The 21,717-nt window shown below is 32.5% G+C and overlaps 1 protein-coding gene across 3 annotated transcripts in view; it reads right to left on the bottom strand.

Moving 5' to 3' along the window:
* Positions 1–5,082: 5,082 nt before the first annotated feature.
* LOC142323155 (uncharacterized) overlaps positions 5,083–21,717 on the bottom strand; it is a 132,152-nt gene continuing 115,517 nt past the window's right edge. For 2 of the 3 annotated variants that reach the window (XM_075362430.1, XM_075362432.1), the window contains 2 exons: positions 20,234–20,434; positions 5,083–6,151 (listed from right to left, as the gene is read on the bottom strand). In XM_075362430.1, coding sequence (XP_075218545.1) covers positions 6,041–6,151; positions 20,234–20,434 — 312 coding nt within the window. In that variant the 3' untranslated portion in view covers positions 5,083–6,040. Of the gene's footprint in view, positions 6,152–20,229; positions 20,435–21,717 lie in introns of all 3 variants that reach the window. The other variant, XM_075362431.1, reaches the window with a different exon arrangement.

Raw genomic sequence — 21,717 nt, 5'->3', positions numbered from 1 at the left:
ACAGGCTGAATGTCTAAGCATATACATGGCTAAGGATTAATAAATAATATGAGTTTCATTCAATAATTAAAGACACATATAAATGTGAATGCAAAACAGCTGGTAAGAGGGTTATGATACTTTCAGAACAGTAAGTTGGAAACCCTATGATGAGTTTTCATCAGCTGTTTGAGTAAAACTGTTTTGTTTAAAACCTCAAAATCTCATTTTACGATGGTGAGTTTTTGAATTAAACAGAATGCAGTGATACTTTTTTTGGCTTTCAAAATGTGAAAAACCATTTAAAATTTACTCTCATTTGATCAAATAATATGTGCAGTTCATAATTTTATGAACTGCAGGTATTTTTACAAGTGGGTAGAAAAATTTAAAGATGGACAGAACCATCTTATAGACAAACTCAGTTCACCATCATCGAATTGAATTTTCAACTCCCAACACTTGAAACTCACATACACTTTCTCATCCAAGAAGACAGACAGATTACAGTCGAGTTTATAGGTAAAACATCACAAATAAGTGTCAATGTAGTTCGAAACATATCACAGAGAAGCTCAAGTCCTTTAAAACAAGTACAAGATAAGTTTCAAGAGAGCCAACAGATCACAAGGAAACAAGACGTTGCACATACACAGAGCTGAAACAATGGTATTGTTTTTTTTTTTTGCACAATATTCTAATATGTGATGAGATGTAGATTCACCATTATGAATTGGAATCAAAAAGACAGAGAATGGAGCAGAGCACACAAGTTCACCTGTCAAGAAAAAATTCTGAACCCCACCATCAGCAGGAAAAATCATGATTTATGATGACAATTTTTTGGGATATAAAAGGCCTTGTTTTTGTCAATTTTCTAGAAGATCAGTTGATAATAAACAGTACATGCTACTGTGACATGCTTATCAAAATAATGAAGCCAGCAATGTTGAAAGAACGCACTGGATCTCAGCACAAAATCATTCTGCTTCATGATAATGACTGGCCTCGCACAGCTCGGATAACTTAAGAAACCATCAACACATTGCATTGGAGGTACTATCAACCTTATCGAACTTTTACTCAAAGAGGCACTACATGGTAAGAAGCTTAATGGTAATGACAACATCAAAGAAAATGTGCTAAATTGGCTCAATACCAAGACAAAAGATTTCTTTGCAGCAGGCCTAAATAAGCCAATTCAGAGATGGTACAAGTGTATTAATGTTGCTGACGACTATGTCGAAAAGTGAAAAAAATCATATCAATTAAATAAATCGTTTTAGCCCCAGAGCAATTTATAACTCTCAGAGCAATTTATAACTTTAATTACTGAATGATCCTTATGAGGATCATTCAGGATCATAGGATCATACCTATGGGTATGACCAATTTTCTTACATAAATTCAAGGATATCTTTGAGAGTATATTTAAAAATAATCATATTTCATATCAATAGAAAATGATTATTAGAACCATATACTCAGTCTTTCAATTGCTAAAACAAAAACATTTTACACACCTTAATCCATTATTTACAGCTTTCAAAATATTTATGACATACAGTAATATTAAGATTAGACTACTGTAGATTTTAAACTTTACAACTGTTAAATGATGTTGTATTAGCACATTATCAGTACATTGTTGTGAAATATTGCTACTGATTATGTAACAAATTCTGTTATTTGTGACAAGTTGTATTGTTGCAACAAACACAAACAGTAATATTAAAACCAAGTGTACTTACTAAGCACAATGAATACAACCTGAAACAGCCATCAATGTACAAATTTAAGGAAGTTCCACAGTAGACAGTGTTTATTTTACATAGCAGTTTGTAAATCAGTTCAAGAAATGGAAAAAAATATTACCTAACCAAACTACATTACACCAATATATATGCATTAAAAAGAAAATCAAATTATTCTACACTAATGATTATTAAATCACACATACATTTGCATTAAAGAATACATCCAGAAAGACAGTTTAATGAAGATTTTGAGACTAACAGATTCATAAAAATGTATTTATAAACCCTATAACTGATCAAATACATGCTATGATTTCACTTTACATGCTTTCTTTACTTTTGTATCGGATAAAATTCGTTATGATATTCACCAGACTGTATTCCGATCACAAAAAAAAATAATAATAAACACGAAATAAAAACTTGAACTAACTGTAAAACAAACTCCTATAGATTTAATTCAACCATCATAACCAAAAGATAATGGCAAATTTTTTTTATTTTCGATCAGGTACATCAAAATAACACTGTTTTTATATTTATTTATGGCAATCGTTTGCTTAAGCTGGTAAAAATGTGGCGTACTTATGTATATCTCCTTCATCATAAATCATCATTAGTAAATAAATATTTGAAATAAAATAATTATAAATAATAAATCGGCTGATTTTAGTAAAATAGCAAAGAACTGACTTTTAACCAGATAGTACTACTTATAATTGCATGACCGTCAATAATTTTTCATCAGAAAATAAAATAATACTCAGACACCAAAAGAAAGATAACTATTTGACAGTAAAATTATTTTGTGGCCTCCTACTTGATGACAAATTTCTGATGGGAAAAAAAATTGTTAAAAAAAAATATTCACTTACCTACACTTACTCTTCTCTTACCTATTGATAGAATTCCTTACAATAAATGTAATATGATCAACTTTTTTAGCGTAGACTTGTTAAACTTAACCAAATTATAAGCCATAATGTAAAAATAACAACAAAAATTTAAACTACATAAACAATTCCAGTAAGAGTTCAATTAAAACTATCTAACAAAGAATATACTTGTAATTCTGATGTTTCTTACATCCAATTCAGTCTTTTTTCAGTAACTTATTTATCACTATTGAAATAAACCTGCACTATGGTGTGTAACAGTGTATGATGGTGCAGACACCATTATATTTATATAAATTTCTTTGTTCTAATTATGTTCTCATCTTCTTTCCTACAAACATTTTAGAGAGCTGATTTTGTTCATGAGCATCATACTCAGTAATAAATTTAAACTGAGTTTGTTTATCGAGTCGATCCAGTAAAGTGATCTGATGAGGGTTGCTTGACCGTATTTAATTTTTTACGTTTTATTTCCTTTATACATTGGCAGCCCAAAACACGTCCTTTTTCATTTTTATCTCAGTCCGCTTGTGAATGGTGGCAATGCCACCATTCACAAGCGGACTTGCACATACATTCACCATGCCATTCACAAAACACTGCAATATACACCATTGGATCCTTTATATTAAAAGCCTTAAAAACCTAATAAGTGAAAATGACCTCCAAAGTTTAATATCATATTTTCATATTTTAACAAATTCCATATTTTAGAAATGAAATTTGCAATGAAGTAGTGAAACATTTTCTTTTTATTATTATTATTATTATTATTATTATTATTATTATTATTATTATTATTATATATGCTATTGTATTCTCATAGCTAGAGTAAGAATATATAAGTGTTTCCTTCTTATTTTATAAATTTTTGAAGATTTGAGGCTTGATAATCTCTGGTGGGGTTAAGGATAAAAATCTAAATTTTTCACATAATATACATCTATATAAGAGCAAACTACAGTAAAAATTTCAGGTTTGATATTTGACTCTGAACCAAGTTATGAATTTGTAAAATATCCAAAAATAATGTGCATTTACACTTCAATTAACCACAGTGAAGTTAAAGAAATATTTTATCACCTTGCATCATAAAACATTTTGTTCTTGAATGCGGTATTTATTTTTTAGTGTCAAGTAGGCTTTAGAATTAGTTAACAACATATCTAATTTAACAAATAAAGATTAAAACTTAATTTTAAAATGAAATACAATTGAAAAATTAATTACAAAAATAAAAACTGAAACTTAAATAAAAAGAAACATGTTTACATTTTCTTAAGAATAAGTACAGCAGGATCACGTCTCTGCAAGCTCATACTGGTATGTACAGGAACAATAGGCTACTGATTTAGGGCTATGGGTCACAGAAATAGATCAATAAGGGCTGTAATCTCTTACAGTGTGAATGTATTACTTTTTCTAGTGACATATAGCCTTGTGATGTGATTAATTAATTAATTTTTTATTATTATGCCTGCTGCTACTATTTAGTGTTGTTTTATTATTTACAATAAATGAATGTTGTTCTATTGGACAAATAGTTACGTGAAGATTGCCATAAAATGTTTTACAGTCTAAATTCAAAAAACTTGAAATGGTTAAATGATTTTGATCAAAATGTACAAAAATTATTTAAATTAAGAATCAGTAATGAAGTTTCTTCAGTTTTGCCTCTCCAGATCTGAAAACTGTTTGAAAATCAAAGGAACAAAAAACTTCCAAGTATGACGGATAGTATGATGATTAGATATCGAGCAAATAAGTTTGGAGAACAATATATGTACACTTTTATCATCCAGCAGGACCTAGAACTTTTCAAGAAATCTGTTAGTGATCGAGTTTAATATCACATTCTAGAGGTTATTTTCACTTATCAGGTTTATTAAGGCTTTTAATTAAGGTAAAGGATCATAATTAAAGATGACAATCTTAAGAAAAAATGGTGTATGTCGCAATATTTTAACATAAAACATAAAACCGATATCAAAGTTTTTCTAATGTATTGAAGTCGAAAATTAACACACATTGCTAATCAAAAATTGCCACCACTCACAAGTGGGCTGATATAAAAATAAAAAGTACCTGTTCTGAACTGCCATAATATATATATATATATATATATATATATATATATATATATGGGAATAAGATATAAAAAATGGTGAAGCAACCAAAAATATTTAGGTCCGATCTCTTCCTATGGCATGACATAATGCATAACTTATATATTGTATTGTTTAAGTGAAAAATAATGTATTGAACTTTTGCTACTTATCTGAGCAAAAGTATTGCATGCAAAATGAATGAAAAAAAATAAAATTATTTTTTTTAAGTAATAAAAATTAGTTTAAAAAAAAATTAATATTGTACCTTCACAGGAAAATTTTTCAAGAAACTGAAAACAAGACAGAATGGTAATAAAAAAATTTTAACATACACACATAAAATTTAGACAGAATTATATATAAACATATTATAATTAAACATATTCAAAGTACAACAAACAAAACAATCATAACATTCCACAGACTCTAGAATGAGAGAAGATAATGTGGTAGCTCTAGTGGTGGCGCACTAGATGCACTGGTGTAATGGTGATGCTGGCAGTAGCAGCAATAGAAGTAGTTATAATGGTAAGCAATAAGAGTCGCTTACTAATAATATAAAAAGATTAAATTATTTTAACATAGTGAATGTATATTATCCTTACAATTCTGAAATGTTTTACGAACAACAAAAATATGAGAGAAAAGTTTTACCTTCAAACACATCTATAACAAATCACAGCAACAAAAATTATTTATTAAAGCTGCTTTGATAAAGTAAATTACAACTGAGCATAAGTGTGCACAGTTACACAAATATATTAACAGTTCATCTATATTCATAAATATAATGGACCGACAGGTGCGAGTTTAATTCTAAGTTCATGAAAATAATAATACTAATATCAGTTTTTTCCCTACATTAATACTTTTTTTAATAGATTTATAATACTGTACTAATTCTTAAAAAATAATACTTAACATTGTAAAATTAAAAAAATACTCATCACACGCACAACAGTAACAACAAAGGCAAACAATAAAAAATAGTGATTAACTTTAATTACAAAAAATTAAGTTAATAAAAATATTAAAATAGGTTAGCATAACTCAATTGTTATTCAGAATTAGCTAGATCAGATTCCACTGACTCTAGAATGAGAGAAGATAATGTGGTAGCTCGGGTGGCCACACTAGATGTACTGGTGGTAATGGTGATGCTGGTGGTAGCAGCAATAGAAGTAGTTATATTGGTAGTAGGAGTATTAGTAGTAGTAGTGGTGGTAGTAGTACTTGTAGTAGTAGCTGTAGTAATAAAACAGTTAGGATCAGTTTCAGTTACATTATCAGAAGATAGATGTCAGTCTTCTAACTCGTCCATTCTACATCTCACAGCCATTTCTACTACCTCTAAGCTAGGATAATCCAGTTCTTTAACGAGGCAGAGGACAGCTGATAAAATGTTAGAGTTCTGTAAAAAGAATGTACAAAGTAGACATGAAGTAATGAAATCAAGCAAATCTACTTTCTCATTCTAAAAAAAAAATTTTTAATTAAAAGTGCTTTCCAAACCAACATGTTACAGTGAAATAAAACTGATATCGGATTAGAAGAAATTCCTAAATGTACTTCCAATATCATCCCCCTTATTATCTATATAAAAGCTCTCTTTTTTGATTAGTCGGCTGATGACATCATTTGATATCATCCTCATACTGTCTATCCTTTTTAATTTACTGCTAATTGATGCATTTTGTTCACCACTCCAATCTTAATATTTAGATAATCATGGGTTCCTTCCCGATTAAATGTTTACTTTTGTTTAACATATTTTAACTATATTTCTTATTTCTCAACATGAGTGCATGCCATTATTTATTCTAATACATAATCATTTCTAGTTTACCCTAAAAACTACACAGATATTGCTGAATCTGTTATCTCTCCTGACATTACTACACTTTTATTAATAAATTTCATTTGATTTCTTTACACCGTGTGTTTCAAAATGAATATTGGGGTTTTAAAACTATCTAATATTTCTCAAGTTTCATGTACTAATATTTTAAGTATATCAGTACGTACATTAATAATATAAATGTACACTAATAATATTATAATAATAATAATATAAATGTTAAAACTAATATACTTGTAAGTATACAAGTATACAATCACTAATATACTCACGCAATATTTCACAAGCTGTAAGTTTCATGTACATAGATTAATTGTAGATGCAATTAAAGAGCACTCAAACAGTTTTAGCTGTGCACAAACTCGTAAACTGTTTTCTCTACTTTTCGCTTAAAAGCGCTAGTAGCAAAGATGGCGACTTCCCCAATAGAAAGCGTTTTACGTTTTGCAGTTTGCAAAGTGTGAATCTGTAATTACCATTCAATGTGAATTCTGTCTGAAGTTCCGTTGTGATCCTCCGAGTAATAGTAACATTCGTACATGGTATAAACAATTTGAAACCACTGGCTGTATTTGTAAAGGGAAGAGTACAGGACGACCGAGTGTGTCTGAAGACAATGCTGAACGTATAAGAGTATCTTTTATGCGTAGTCCTAGGAAATCTGTTAGGAAGGTTAGCTGCGAATTAACAATTCCAGTGATGTTTATGTGGAGGATTTTAAGGAAACACAATTGCATCCATATCGTTTACAGCTGTTACAAGCTCTAAAACTTACACATTATGGTTTTTGAGCTAGCTTCATGAATGAAATGAAGCACTGTGAGGATGAAGACTTTTTTTATCGTGTTGTATTTGGCGACAAATGAATATTTCATATTAATGGAAAAGTAAACACTCGTAATGAGCTATCTGGGCATCAGAGAATCCTCAAGAAATATTGCAGTGTGAAAGAGACTCCCCAAAACTGAATTTTTTTGTGCCGCATCCTGATGGCGATTTTATGGACCTTTCTTTTTCATGGAATCAAGTGTGTTTGAAATGAACTATCTTGATATGTTATAACTGCGGCTCTTTTCTCAACTGCAATATGAATCACAGAACTTTATTTGGGAATAAGATGGTGCACCTCCTCACTGACATAATGCTCTGTACGTGATTAATTGGATGAAATTCTTCTCAACCACTCGATTGGTCACTGGGGACCAGATGACAAGGATTGTTTGCCGAGGTTTCCACATTTGTCCAATCTGACTCTGTGAGATTTTTTTCTTTGCAGGTTTATACAGGATCAAGCGTATGCGCCACCATTACCAGTTGACCCAACTGACTCGAGACACAGGATTGAAGTAGCTGTTGCTCAATTACTTCAGACTTGCTGATTAAAGTATGGGATGAACTCTCCTGTTAGCTGAATAAAAGCCCTGGATTTATGGTGCTTACATTAAAAACTTACAGGAAAAACTGTGAGTTAATCTTTCATTTCATGCATAATTTATCAATGTAAGTAAAACTTAATAAATATTGTTCAGCGTGTTTCTACTGGATTGGTTCGCGCCCTGCGGGTTCCGGGTTTGACCGCTTGGTTGGCCAGTAGTAGACACTCGGCTGCGGGATGTGGTAGCGGCAAGTCGTTACTCTCGAACGATAGGCGTTCGGACATTATGTTTTTATATGCACTTATGTGTTAACTGTAATAAGTGTTTGTAGTATTATTATAATAGATTTTGAGCAATCACGCATTTATTTTATTTATCCACCCGACGGATGAACCACCCCTTGGATTTACAGTCCACTTAATGAATATTTTTACATTTTAGAATCAACATATGTCCTCTTATCGGGCAGGATAATTAATATTTTTGTGTTATAAGGCCTCATTGACAGTGTTAGAGTGTAAAAATATGAATAAATAAACAGTGACTTCGGGTAACTCGTTATGTTAAAGATTTCTATAAAAATTCAGTGCTAATAATATGCTACGGGTGCATTATCAAGGACCATGTTAAAAGTTTTTGTTAATTGGTAATTGAAACTCCGTGTATTCTATGTATTATTGGTGAGATTAAACATTTATTTATGTGCATGAATCCGATTCTACGCATTACATCAGCGTCTCGCCTACGTTATCAACATCGCCGGCCAGCAGTCGCATTCCACATCGCTGAGTCATTAATGATGTCATGCAGCAGTCTGGATTATTATGAAGTGCGTAATATCAGTTTAATCACTTTATTTTGAGAATCACTATCAACCTTCTTAATTATCCTTTATGTTTACTTTTAATCATTAGCTTATCAACCTATAATTCCTTCTTTATTCATATTGAGACTACATATTCATCATTAACCGTAATTGATTATGATAATTAGGTCATTATCAACGTATCATATGTTATATTGCATATTACTGTTATTGCTTCGTTATTTTTTTATATGTTTATTTCTTAAGTGCAGTTATTATTATTAAATTGTTAACAATGAATAAGACTAAGAAAGCCGATCTTGTTAAAAAACGAGGTTTTTACAAGGCTACCATAACACGAGCCCAAACGTTCATCACAAGCACTTATGACCCCCAGCATCATAGCATACACGATGTTAGCGCAAGATTACACCTGCTAATTGATGCGTTCAATAAATTCACTGTATCAGTTAATTTTAGAAACGAAAGACACTGAAGTTGATCATGCCTCACAAATGGTTGAAGTTGAGGAACAGTATATTTCTGTTAAGGCCACCATGGATAAAATAATTAATTCTTATGATGCCAAAAATGTTAAGCAAGAACCTAACATGGTTAGTCAGCCTCAAATTAATTCAGGGCAGTTTATAAACTTGCCAGTCATTTCAGTACCTAATTTTAATGATGATTTTACAAAATGGATGCATTTTAGAGATGTTTTTGATAGTTTAATCATAAAAAAAGAAGCTTTATCTAATGTTCAATGTTTTTCATTATTTAAATTCGTCCTTAGCCGATGAAGCTAAGGAACTCATATCAAACATTCCTATCAATTCTGATAATTTTTTGGTTGCTTGGAATTTGGTTACTGATCGTTACAATAATCCCAAATTAATAATTCAAAAACATGTAAACAATCTTTTAAATCTTCCTTCTGCCTCGAAGGAATCAGCCGCCAATTTACGTATGTTAATTAACCATGTTAAGAGTAATATTCATGCTATTGAAGCTACAAGGGAAGTTAAGGTGCCACTTCACGAACTATTATTAAGTCAAATGTTATTGTATAAGATAGATATGTCTTCAAAAAGGGCATGGGAGCATAAATGTTCTGGAACAAATATTCCGCCTTTGTCAGACCTGTTATCATTTTTAGCAGATAGAAGTCAGGCTTTAGATACATTACAATGCATTGAAGTCAAACAATTTACTCAAAATAATAAGCAACCTAGAAACTCCTATGTAACTACTCAAGTTACCTGCATTCTATGTTCTCAATCTCATTTTTTGTCAAGGTGTTCAACATTTTTAAATTTTAATGTGTCTCGAAGGGAGAATATAATTCGTAAAAATAATTTATGCTTTAACTGTTCACGCTCCAATCACTTTTCTAGTCAATGCAATTCTGCCCCAGGATGCCGCAAATGTGGTTTGCGTCATAATACTCTACTTCATAAGGATAAGTTAGATTTAAATAAAACTCAGACCTTTAATAATTCATCAAATACTGTTGAAGAAAAATCAAACGCAAACTATTGTTATTTTAAAGGGGCAAGCGCAGACATTTTGCTGGCAACTGCCATTGTTCACGTTCGCAATCGCATCTGCCAAATACATAAGTGTAGAGCATTACTTGACAGTGCATCACAATGCAATTTCATCTCAGAGTCGTTAGTTGTTAAACTAAATTTGAAAAGGCATAAAAATAATGTACCCATACATGGTATAAATGACACTAAATCTCAAACCTCTCATTGCATTGCCGTTAATATTATGAGTAACCACAGCTCTTACGATAGAACAATAAGTTGCTTAGTTGTACCAAAAATCAGAAGCAATAGCCCAAATGCTAAAATTGACCCTTCTTCTTGGGGTTTACCTTCGAACATCATGCTGGCTGATCCAGCGTTTAATATACCTGGTAGAATTGATCTATTAATTGGTGCTGAACTGTATTTTAGTTTATTGTTACCTGGAGACAAAATTACTAAACCTGGTCACCCTACTCTTGTCAATACCGAACTTGGCTGGATTTTGTCAGGACCTATTCCAAGATCCGATTATAATGCATCATCCAACGCACAACAAAATTTTCTGCTTATTGATGGTGGGTTAGATGACCAAATTCGACGCTTTTGGGAGTTGGAAGAGATTCAGCTGCAAAAAAATAACAAGAAAAACTTCTGCGAGGATCATTTTTGTCATAATACTACTAGAGATGAAGAAGGACGCTACATAGTTCGTCTTCCGTCAAAGGAAAACATACATGATCTTGGAGAAACACTGGATGGCGCCACAGCTAGATTTCTTCGCCTCGAGAAGCGCTTCAGTCAAGATGAAGGGCTGCATGAGGAATACATCCGATTTTTTAAGGAGTATGAGTCAATGGGACATATGGAGTTAGCTGATTCTCCTACGAGTTCTACTTTGGTTTACTACTTACCACACCATTCAGTATTCAAGGAAAGCTCGACAACAAAGGTCCGAGTTGTTTTTGATGCTTCATTTAAATCGTCTTCTGGTTGTCTTTAAATGATACTCTGCACACTGGTCCAACTATTCAGCAGGATCTGTGTTCAATTGTTCTAAGGTTTAGAACACACCAAGTATGTTTCACAGCAGACATTGAGAAGATGTATAGGCAAATAAGGGTAAATGATGCTGACTGTGAATTGCAGCGGATTCTTTGGCGCAGTCATCCAGAAAGAACCAATCAAACAATACAAATTAAAAACTGTGACGTATGGTACCACTCCAGCTTCATTTTTGGCAGTTGGAAGTGTACATCAATTAGTTAAGGACGAAGGTCAAGAATTTCCTTTAGGATCACAATCTCTAGAACGAGATATGTATGTGGATGATTGCATATCAGGTGCTGACACAATTGAAGATGCAAGTAAAATGCAAAATGAATTAATTGAATTACTCCATAGGAGAGGCTTCCACCTCAGAAAGTGGTGTTCCAACTCACCTAGTTTATTACAAAATGTTCCACAGGGTGACAGGGAAACACAGCTGCCTTTACAACTCGGTAGTGAAAGAAATGTAAAAACATTAGGAATATTATGGCACCCAGCTACCGATAAATTTCAAATTTCCTTTAACACTGCTGCAAGAGAGAACTTCATAAAGTTCTTTCCTCCATAGCAGCTATATTTGATCCTCTTGGTTTAATTTCTCCAATAACAATTCTATGTAAAATCTTTATGCAACGACTTTGGCAGGAACAACTTCAGTGGGATAAGGAGCTCCCATGTGAAATGCAAGAGGAATGGAAATCTTTGTTTTATAATTTATCAGCTATTACTTATTTACGTGTCGACAGATTTGTACTCTCTACAGGTTCTCCAAGGACAATACAATTGCACGGATTCTGCGATGCTTCTGAGAAGGCATATGGTGCCTGCATTTATTTATGTACCATTGATGTGGAAGGAATAATTAGTGTTAAATTATTATGTTCAAGGTCCAGAGTAGCCCCTCTTAAAAAGGTTTCGTTGCCATGTTTGGAACTTTGTTGTGCTGTTGTTTTAACTCGTCTGTTTCGTAAGGTTCACATAATCATCGATATTAACATCAATGAAGTACATTTTTGGTTATTTATACCTCCACGATCACCCCTTATGGGAGGTTTATGGGCTGCAGTAAAATCCTTCAAATTTCACTTTAAACGAATTGTTGGTTTGGCTAATTTAAGTTATGAGGAAATGATTACAATAACCACACAAATTGAAGCGTGTCTCAATTCCCGTCCTTTATTGCCTTTTCAAATGACTTATCCTATCTCTCTCCTTCTCATTTCCTTATTGGTGATTCTCTTACTGCAATACCTGAGCCTGATATTACAGAAGCGAAACTAAATTAGTTATCTCGATGGCAACGAATGCAGCAACTGCAGCAGCACTTCTGGCAAAGATGGTCCAAGGAGTATCTTAATCACCTTCAAATTCGAACCAAGTGGATAAACACTCAATCCAACCTTCTGCCTGGTATGATGGTTGTTATCAAGGACGATGATATTCCACCGCTAATGTGGAAGTTAGGAAGAATCCTGCATATCAACAAGGGTGATGACAATTTGGTGAGAGTAGTGACTGTCAGGACAGCAACTGGTGAACTGAAAAGGAATATTAATAAAATTTGTGTTTTGCCTATTTCAGACAATCAGTAAAGAGGACATTATAACTTATTATTTTTCTGTTGGCAATATTTTCATGTTGAATTTTCTGTTTTATAACCTTGTACTTATTATGTAGTTAATCTTTTGTATTTTTTTATAAATATCTATAGGAGATATTTAGGTGGGGAGTATGTTCAGCGTGTTTCTACTGGATTGGTTCGCGCCCTGCTGGTTCCGAGTTTGACCGCTTGGTTGGCCAGTAGTAGACACTCGGCTGCGGGATGTGGTAGGGGCAAGTTGTTACTCTCAAACGATAGGCGTTCAGACATTATGTTTTTATATGTACTTATGTGTTGACTAACACATAAGTACATATAAACACTTATAATACTATAAACACTTGTAAGTGTTAATTAGTACTATAAGTACTTATAGTACTTAAGTACTATAAACACTTGTAATAATACTACAAGTGTTTGTAGTATTATTATAATAGATTTTGAGCAATCACCCATTTATTTTATTTATCCACCCGATGGATGAACCACCCCTTGGATTTACAGTCCGCTTAATGAATATTTTTACGTTTTAGAATCAACAAATATTACATAACTTTAAAATCCCAATATTCATTCTGAAACACATGGTACTCCTATATACAAGGACTATTAAGAAGGTAATGAATGATTAATAATTAGAGACTTAATATGCAAGTGCTTAATATGCACTTGCATATTAAGCCCATTCTCACTGGTTATTGCATATTTTTCTTAAAATCTAGTGATTTTCGCTATAATTACAATATTTTTTGGTAGGGTACCTAGTTAATAAATGAAATCTTACGTTGTAGCAAGCCAAACCTATTAGCCGCACGGTTCTTAGAGCGCACTTAGCAGCCGTGCATCTTTTGTTTTGGTAGGATAATATTATTTTGAGGCAAGTAAAACACACTCAAGCAAGACAAGAATGGACGATACCGTTCTGCGTCGCGCATGCCTACTGCAGCACTCTTCTCACTAGGCAATTAAATTATGCATTTTATTGTTGATGTGTTCACTGCATTAGTTTAGTTTTTTATTTGTTTGTGTAAAGTTTAATATATACCATGCCTCCCGAAAAAAAAGTGCCTCTTCGTGGATAGCTGACTATCCTGGAACACTTACATATGACGGAAATGTTTTAGACTGTCGAGTTTGAGAAAAATATTTTGTGCACAAAAAGTTTCGAATAGACCAGCATGTCAAGACAAGTCTTTATATCGCAGGGTTGTAAAAGAAAGGCCTATGACAAAAACTTGTAACAGCAGCAAGTAGCAGTGATTTCACTTCCAAAGGTAAACAAAAAACCACTTAAGCATGGATTTATGTGAAGCATTGCTTACAAGTAATATTCCTCTTCACAAACTTGCAAATCCTACCTTCAAAGATTTTCTGCGAAAATACTGATTGAATCAAAATATATCAGATGAATCAACATTGTGTAAAAATTACATACCAACAATTTACCTGCATGTTCTGGAAGAAATACGCAATGAACTCAAGGATAGCATTATTTGGATTTCAGCTGATGAAACTACCGACACTCGTGGCCGTTACATTGCGAATTTAATTGTCAGTGCATTAAAACTAGAGCCCTCTTCTTCCTATTTGGTGGCCTGCAAACATCTTGAAAAGCCAAATCATTCTATGATCAACAGATTTGTGAATGAGGGTATTAAAAAAATATTTCCTGAATCTTGTGCAGATAAAACAGTGTTTATATTTCTCTTACAGCTGCTCCCTATATGATCAAGGTAGCCAAAGCTCTCCAAGTATTTTATCTGAATTTGATTCATGTGACATGCTTTGCTCATGGAGTACATCAACTCGCTGAAGAAGTACGATCCACATTTGGGAATGTAAATAAACTGGTTTCATCAACAGAGAAAGTGTCTCTTACGGCACCTGCTCGCAACAAGGCCTATAAAGAAAAATGCCAAATGTGCCTTTATCCCCTGAACCAGTGGTAACTCGATGGCGAACGTGGATTGAAGCTGTGCTGTTTTACAATGAATATTTCGAGGCCATCAAAGGTGTAATAAATGACTTCAATAGTGTAAAAGCTATGGCAGTTTGTCAATCCAAGGAAGCATTTAACGATTCTAGTATAAAAAAAGAACGTAGCTGTGATTAGCACTCATTTTTCTCATATACCTATGAATATTAAAAAGCTTGAAACTCAAGGATTGGCGTTGACTGAATATATTCAGTTAATGAATAAAATCCGTCAAATGAAGTCCGCATTGCCAGAGGTATTCCTGTGTAATCTTAAAGAAGAATTTGAAAAAATTTTGAACAATAAGTGCTAATGTAGCACCCAAATTCAAATACTGCCCAGTTACCTCTGTGGATGTGGAGTGATCCTTTTCCACTTATAAAAATATTTTGAGTGATCAAAGACACAATCTTACTACTAAATATTTGGAACAGTACCTGATTGTTTATATTTAAAAAAGTAACAAAACGTTAAATAATTGTTATTGAATTTATCGATATGTTATTCTACTACTTACTAATTGTATGCTTTTGAAATAAAAAAACGAAAAATTACAATTTTTTTTTTTTTTTATTTAAAGTTGCATATTTTGACACTTTTCACGCATATTTTAAGCATTTTTCAAGCTTTTTATGTTGCATATAATCCGGTCTCTATTAATAATCTCTCAGGGAAGATGGTTCCAGGCTACTTAAGGTAGACTAATCTGTTCACATTATATATTTAGACATCGTTTAATATTTACAAATAAGCTGTAAAATTTTAGAGTAACAATCAACATTACTACCGATTTAAATTGTTTGGTCTTTCAAAACTTGATTTTATAAAATTCATGGACAATTGGTTGTAAACAACTGATTAAAATTGTAACACATCATTCAAAATCAGTAATGCCTGTAACTGACAAAGGGTATTATTTTGTTATTGTTACACAACACATGCATCACATTGAGTAGCTGTAACATGTTTTCTGCGGGAAAAATTCAAATGGGAAGTTCTTAGTAAGCCACCATATAGTCTGGATTACATTCTGAGTATTTTTTCAAAAAGTTGAAAGTTTTTTTAGTAGCAAGCAATTTGTGACCGATTATGAATAAATGAAATAATGATGATTCAATGAAGAAATAAGCAACAGTATGTAGGTTTTTATAAAAAAAAATGTTCAATTGTAAGATCTTCATATTAAACAGTTTTTACTTTCAAGGTACCCATATAAAAGTTTAAAAGCAATAAAACTGTGCACATCTATTTTGACTTTAATTGCCAGATCATTTGGCATACACAAAAAATGTTATGTTTACATATGGTGACATTACATGGGTTGGAGATGCATTTACAAATCCCTTGAGACCTAAAAAAAAACTTCTACTTGGACAAAATAAATTCTAAAATATAACTTATTGATTTAAGTGCTTAAGATATTGCCAATCTGAAGAACGGTGCTATAAATTACATCCAGTATAGCTAACATGACCCACCGGGTTGGTCTAGTGGTGAACGCGTCTTCCCAAATCAGCTGATTTGGAAGTCGAGAGTTCCAGTGTCCAAGTCCTAGTAAAGCCAGCTATTTTTAGACAGATTTGAATACTAGATCGTGGAAACCGGTGTTCTTTGGTGGTTGGGTTTTAATTAACCACACATCTCAGGAATGGTCGAACTGAGAATGTACAAGACTACACTTCATTTACACTCATACATATCATCCTCATTCATCCTCTGAAGTATTATCTAAACAGTAGTTACCAGAGGCTAAACAGGAAAAAGAAAGAAAGAAGGTATAGCTAACATGAAACATCCTTTAAATTTAACAGAGTAATTGAATTCTTGAGAATTTAAAGTGGCTTGTCTAAGATTTTAACTAATTCTGACTTCTCCTAAAACATTTTAGTTAAATTTTTATTAAAAGTTCTGAGTAAATTATCAAGTTCTGAGTATGTTCTGGAAGATACTATAAACTCAAATACATCCTCTAATCAGGAAGTAGGCTGAAACACTTGTATTCAAAGACATTCTAAATACATATTTTCTGAGTTAGCATACTTCCCATTAAGTACTAAATGGACTGCAAAGTCTTTAGCAAATAAGTTTTACTTACCTTCAAATATAGTATGTGTTTTTCAAGAAAACCCAGAATGAGAAAAAATATTGTTCCAATAACTGTTTTTCTCTATTCTCAAAGTATATACCTAAGTCTTTTTTCTTATTCGCTTTAGTTATAGTAAATTAATTAGTAAGATTGTAAATAAGTTGAAATGTTTTTTATAGGATCAATATACTGAAAGATAGATGTACACCAACATGCGCAGTTTAGCAAAAGATCATAACTGTTCAGATTAATGTTAAAGACAAAGACGATTTGGTTTCAATATTTAATGTAAAAATTGTGCAAGTCCCTTGTAGCAATATTTGAAGCAAGTTTTATGTTGATGAGGATGGCTCAATCTACAGGAGCATTTTCAGTAAGAAGGAGCAACTATATGTCCAGTAAAAGTGTCAATACCACTTACATCGGTTGACAAATTGCCAAATTTAATTATAATCCATTACTAATTACATGAAGTGCTGCCAGATGCAATTTGTAGCAATCAAGATTTTGAAAACTATTCAACCATCAACCTTAAATATCAATGGTTGATCCATGGGATCCTTGTGTGCAATGATTTTTAATCTAAATAACCACTGTAACAGATTTTTTTCAGGATTTTGACTGAGGGGGTTTTCTGGGAAATAGATGAGATATGTTACCTGGAGAAATGCCAACAAATTTAGTTATTTTAAAAGAAATTGAATTTTTAGCTGCATTGTAGATAATAAAAAATACACACAGGCCAAAAATTAAAAGGAATTTTTCTACTGCTAATTTTTGTCATAAAATGCACAATTTTCATGCTAAAATGGAAAACCTATGAGGAAAACAATATTTAGATTCAGTTTCCAACACTTTTGAAAATTTCATTCAATAATATAATGTAAAACCAGGTAGTCTTTATTTATTAAGTGAAAAAAACACATGTAATGACTATGTGAGATCATAAAATGGAAGTAACAATGCCCACTTCCATAGTGAAGCAAAGGAAATTAAAATTTTTTTTATAGTCACAAGACACTGATATGATACTCATAACTTTGCTGTAACAAGTAAGGACAATCTTTTTTTTTCAATTTATGTTCTTTCACAAGCACACATTCATTTTAAAAACACAAAAATGAAAAAAAAAGGTTCGACTTTATCAATGTACCTCATCAGTACATAACTCATAAGATATTGTAACAAGAAGATATAACTTGTACAAGATTTGATCAAAAGATATGTGGAATTTTTATATTTTCTGGGCTATATAAGTCTAACCGTACATTTTTTTTTTTTGTTGTGTTGGTACACTTGCCCCTAATGTACATTTTCATTGGAAGCCATACTGAATGGTTAGTTTATTACAAGCTGCTGAAAAGGTTAAATGTGTTTTGGTATGGTTGGTGATTTTAAACTTGTGGAGAAAATGAAACAAAGAATTTATATTAAATTTTGCTTTAATAATGATGTAAAGTGTAGCACCACATTGGAAATGTTGAATGTTACTTTTGGCAATTCTTTCATGAATAAAAAAAAAACATTTACAAGTGGTACAAACGTTTCCAAGAGGGCCATGAAGGCACAGAAGATGACAAGCGCCCTGGACGTCTCAGCACAACAACCGATGACAACATTGAAAAAAATGATTACGGACAATCGCTGAATCACTATCAGAGAGGTTACCGATGATGTTGGCGTATCATTTGGCTCATGCCAAGCACTTTTTTTCAGATGTTTTGGGCATGAAATGTGTGGCAGCAAAAATTTCAACCAAAAGCAGTGCTGAATGAACACTGCTCAGGAGTTGTTGAATGAAGTGAACAATCCAGAACTTCTCAAATGGGTCAATTGGTGATGAAACATTGGTGTAAGAGTATGACATTGAAACTAAGGCCCAATCGTCCCAATGGAAGCATCCTGAAGAGCCAAAATTGAAAAATCTCGTCAAGTTTGATCGAATGTGACTGTTCTGATCAGTGTGATTTTAACGGCAATCCAAAAAAACATCCGGATTTGCACTGAAACAATTTATGGCAATTGCACCATGATAATGCATCTGTTCACTCTTTACTGCTTGTTTGTGAATTTTTGCCCAAAAACAACAACAATATGCCTCAGCCTCTGTATTCGCCAGACATGGTCCCTTGAGACCATTCTTCCTATTCTCCACACTGAAAAGAATCATGAAAGGATGACATTTTGCCAACACTGAAGAGATAAATACAGAATCACTGAAGGAGCTAAACCGCCATACCAAAAATTGTGTTTCAGAGGTGCTTTGAAGATTGGAAAAAGCGCTGGCACAAATGTATTATAACTGAAGAAGAATACTTCAAAGGTGACAAAATCAATATTGATGAATAAATAAAAATTTTTTTAGAAAAACTAAAATTCTACATTTTTTTAATCAAACCTTGTAGATACAGTTGAGGTAACTAATATAAGATTCTTGAATTACCTAACATCCTGTGGTACCCAAAAGATGTCACTTAATTCATATAACCAAAGCAAAAGTTTTAGTAAAACAAAAATCATACCAGTTTACATGTTTAAATACTACTTTTCATCAGTTACTATGATTAATTTTCAAATCATTTTTAGAAGTAAGCTGAATTCCTATCAGCACATGAAAATAAATAAAATTTTCTTTGAATGACTGATACAGGATACAACCAAATATAATCTGATACAATTAAATTCAATGAAGGAAGAAGAAGGACCAGTCTTACTTTTGCATCAAGGGTTAAACTTATGGTTCCACAACATATGAAACGTCTCCAGGAGTAGCATCATTGAAAATGGGAGGGTATGAAAACAGGATGATATACCCACAGCCAAACATATATACTGAACTCACTCCTATAGATCTATATACTATACTAAATACTATAGATCTACATATATCAAAGATTCCAACCCTGTAGGGGAAGACACCCACCTTGTGGTGATTCCAGTTTCCACACCACCTCCCCGTTTCTAGCCCTGATGGGCTTTAACAGGAAAATACATATACCAAACAGCGTGGAGTAATTTCACAGTATCCTGTTATTATTGAGTTTATTGATCAAACCAGCTGATTATAAATAGAATAAAAATTTTGATAGCCATTCAGCAGTTCCTTGCATATTCTACTAGTAACATTTATTCTGGATTCTAATATTTAAACCAAAAAGAAGTAACTTCAGGGACAAAAATACGGATATTTATTCCAATGTAAACACATACTAACTCTTGTTGTTGGTCGTCTATGATAAGGTGGTTGGTGATTTATAGGACGAACTCTTTGATCAACATTGCAAGGTGGTCTTAGTGGTCGATCAGCAAGTCGTCTGTCATAATACTGTGACTGCTGTTGTTGTTGTTGATTTTGTGGGTGCTCTTGATGTGACTGGTGATAGTGATACTGGCGAGCAGTGTGATCATCACAAGGCTATAAAAAAAAAAAATAAACAGATAAATATTAAATATAAAAATATTAAGTTCTAAAAAAATTTAACACTATACTGACTTTTAATGGCTACCATTAGGTAAATTTGCTCCAATTTATTACAGTACAAATATTCTGGGTTTTATAACAAATTCATACAATTCTAAACAGACAAATTTAGTTAAAAAATTATTACATCATTCATACACCTTTCTCAATATATGTAAATCCAAAAATGTGTATCTTAATCCTCATTTATTATTATGGAAATTAATAAATAGACTTACTCTCGGGTTAACTATAACTACATATTAATTTTTTTAAACATAAAAAAGGATAACTGTTACTTTAGAATGGGGTATTTTTTTAGAAAAACATTTTGGGCCAAAAATATTATTATTGTTTAAGATAAATGTACAGGGAAGATATGAAATGAAAATAAGCCATTTTATATCATCTAAGTGATTACAAAATAACCAGTATAAAACAACCAGTACAAATAATAATATATATAATAACCAGTATAATATATAATATATAATAACCAGTATAATTATAATATATAATATAATATATAATAACAGTATAATATATAATAACCAGTACAAAATAACCAGTGTTTGAGAGAAATTGAGAATCTGGCCTTGGGTAGCAATTTGTTTTCAAATCACTACCAAGGCCAGACTCTTGATTTCTCTCAAACATTTTTTTGGTCCTCTGGGTCGGATTTGGGTATTGTTGAATATTTTGGAGAGTGTTCATGGAAGCCGAAATAAAACATAGTCATCTGACAGCTCATGTATTCACGTCAGCACTACATATTTGTTATATCATTTGCCAGTTGGATTGTGCTCCAATGGAGCTGGACATCATTTATCGAATCCATAGCCAGTGAAACCAAGTCGGTCACCTTTCTCACCATGGAAGCATCAGAATACCAGTCCAAGTTAGTCTCGATTTGATGACCTCCATGAGAAGTTGCTCTGTTCAACGAACCCAGCTATCATCAAGGACGTGTATGTCAAGGATAAAGTCGATGAGACCTGCATGCTTAATTATTCGCTCGCTCGGACCTTGCTCATTCAAGGTATCACACAGAAGGGTGACAATGTCAACGTCTCAGAATCGTTTTGGCAAAATAACACCACAGCTACTCACTTCAACAAGCCATTGATTAAAGGCACTCTGTCGCACATTGTTATTCCTCAGTTCTCAGGGGAGTTCTCAGGAAGGCTCTCTTTCTAGGACCTTTGTAACTCATTAGTGGGCAACAATACGCACCTCCC

The sequence above is a fragment of the Lycorma delicatula genome, chromosome 4 (assembly GCF_047948215.1).
Source record: "Lycorma delicatula isolate Av1 chromosome 4, ASM4794821v1, whole genome shotgun sequence".
In the NCBI taxonomy this organism is placed as follows: domain Eukaryota; kingdom Metazoa; phylum Arthropoda; class Insecta; order Hemiptera; family Fulgoridae; genus Lycorma; species Lycorma delicatula.
This window is presented reverse-complemented; position numbering and strand designations above follow the sequence as displayed.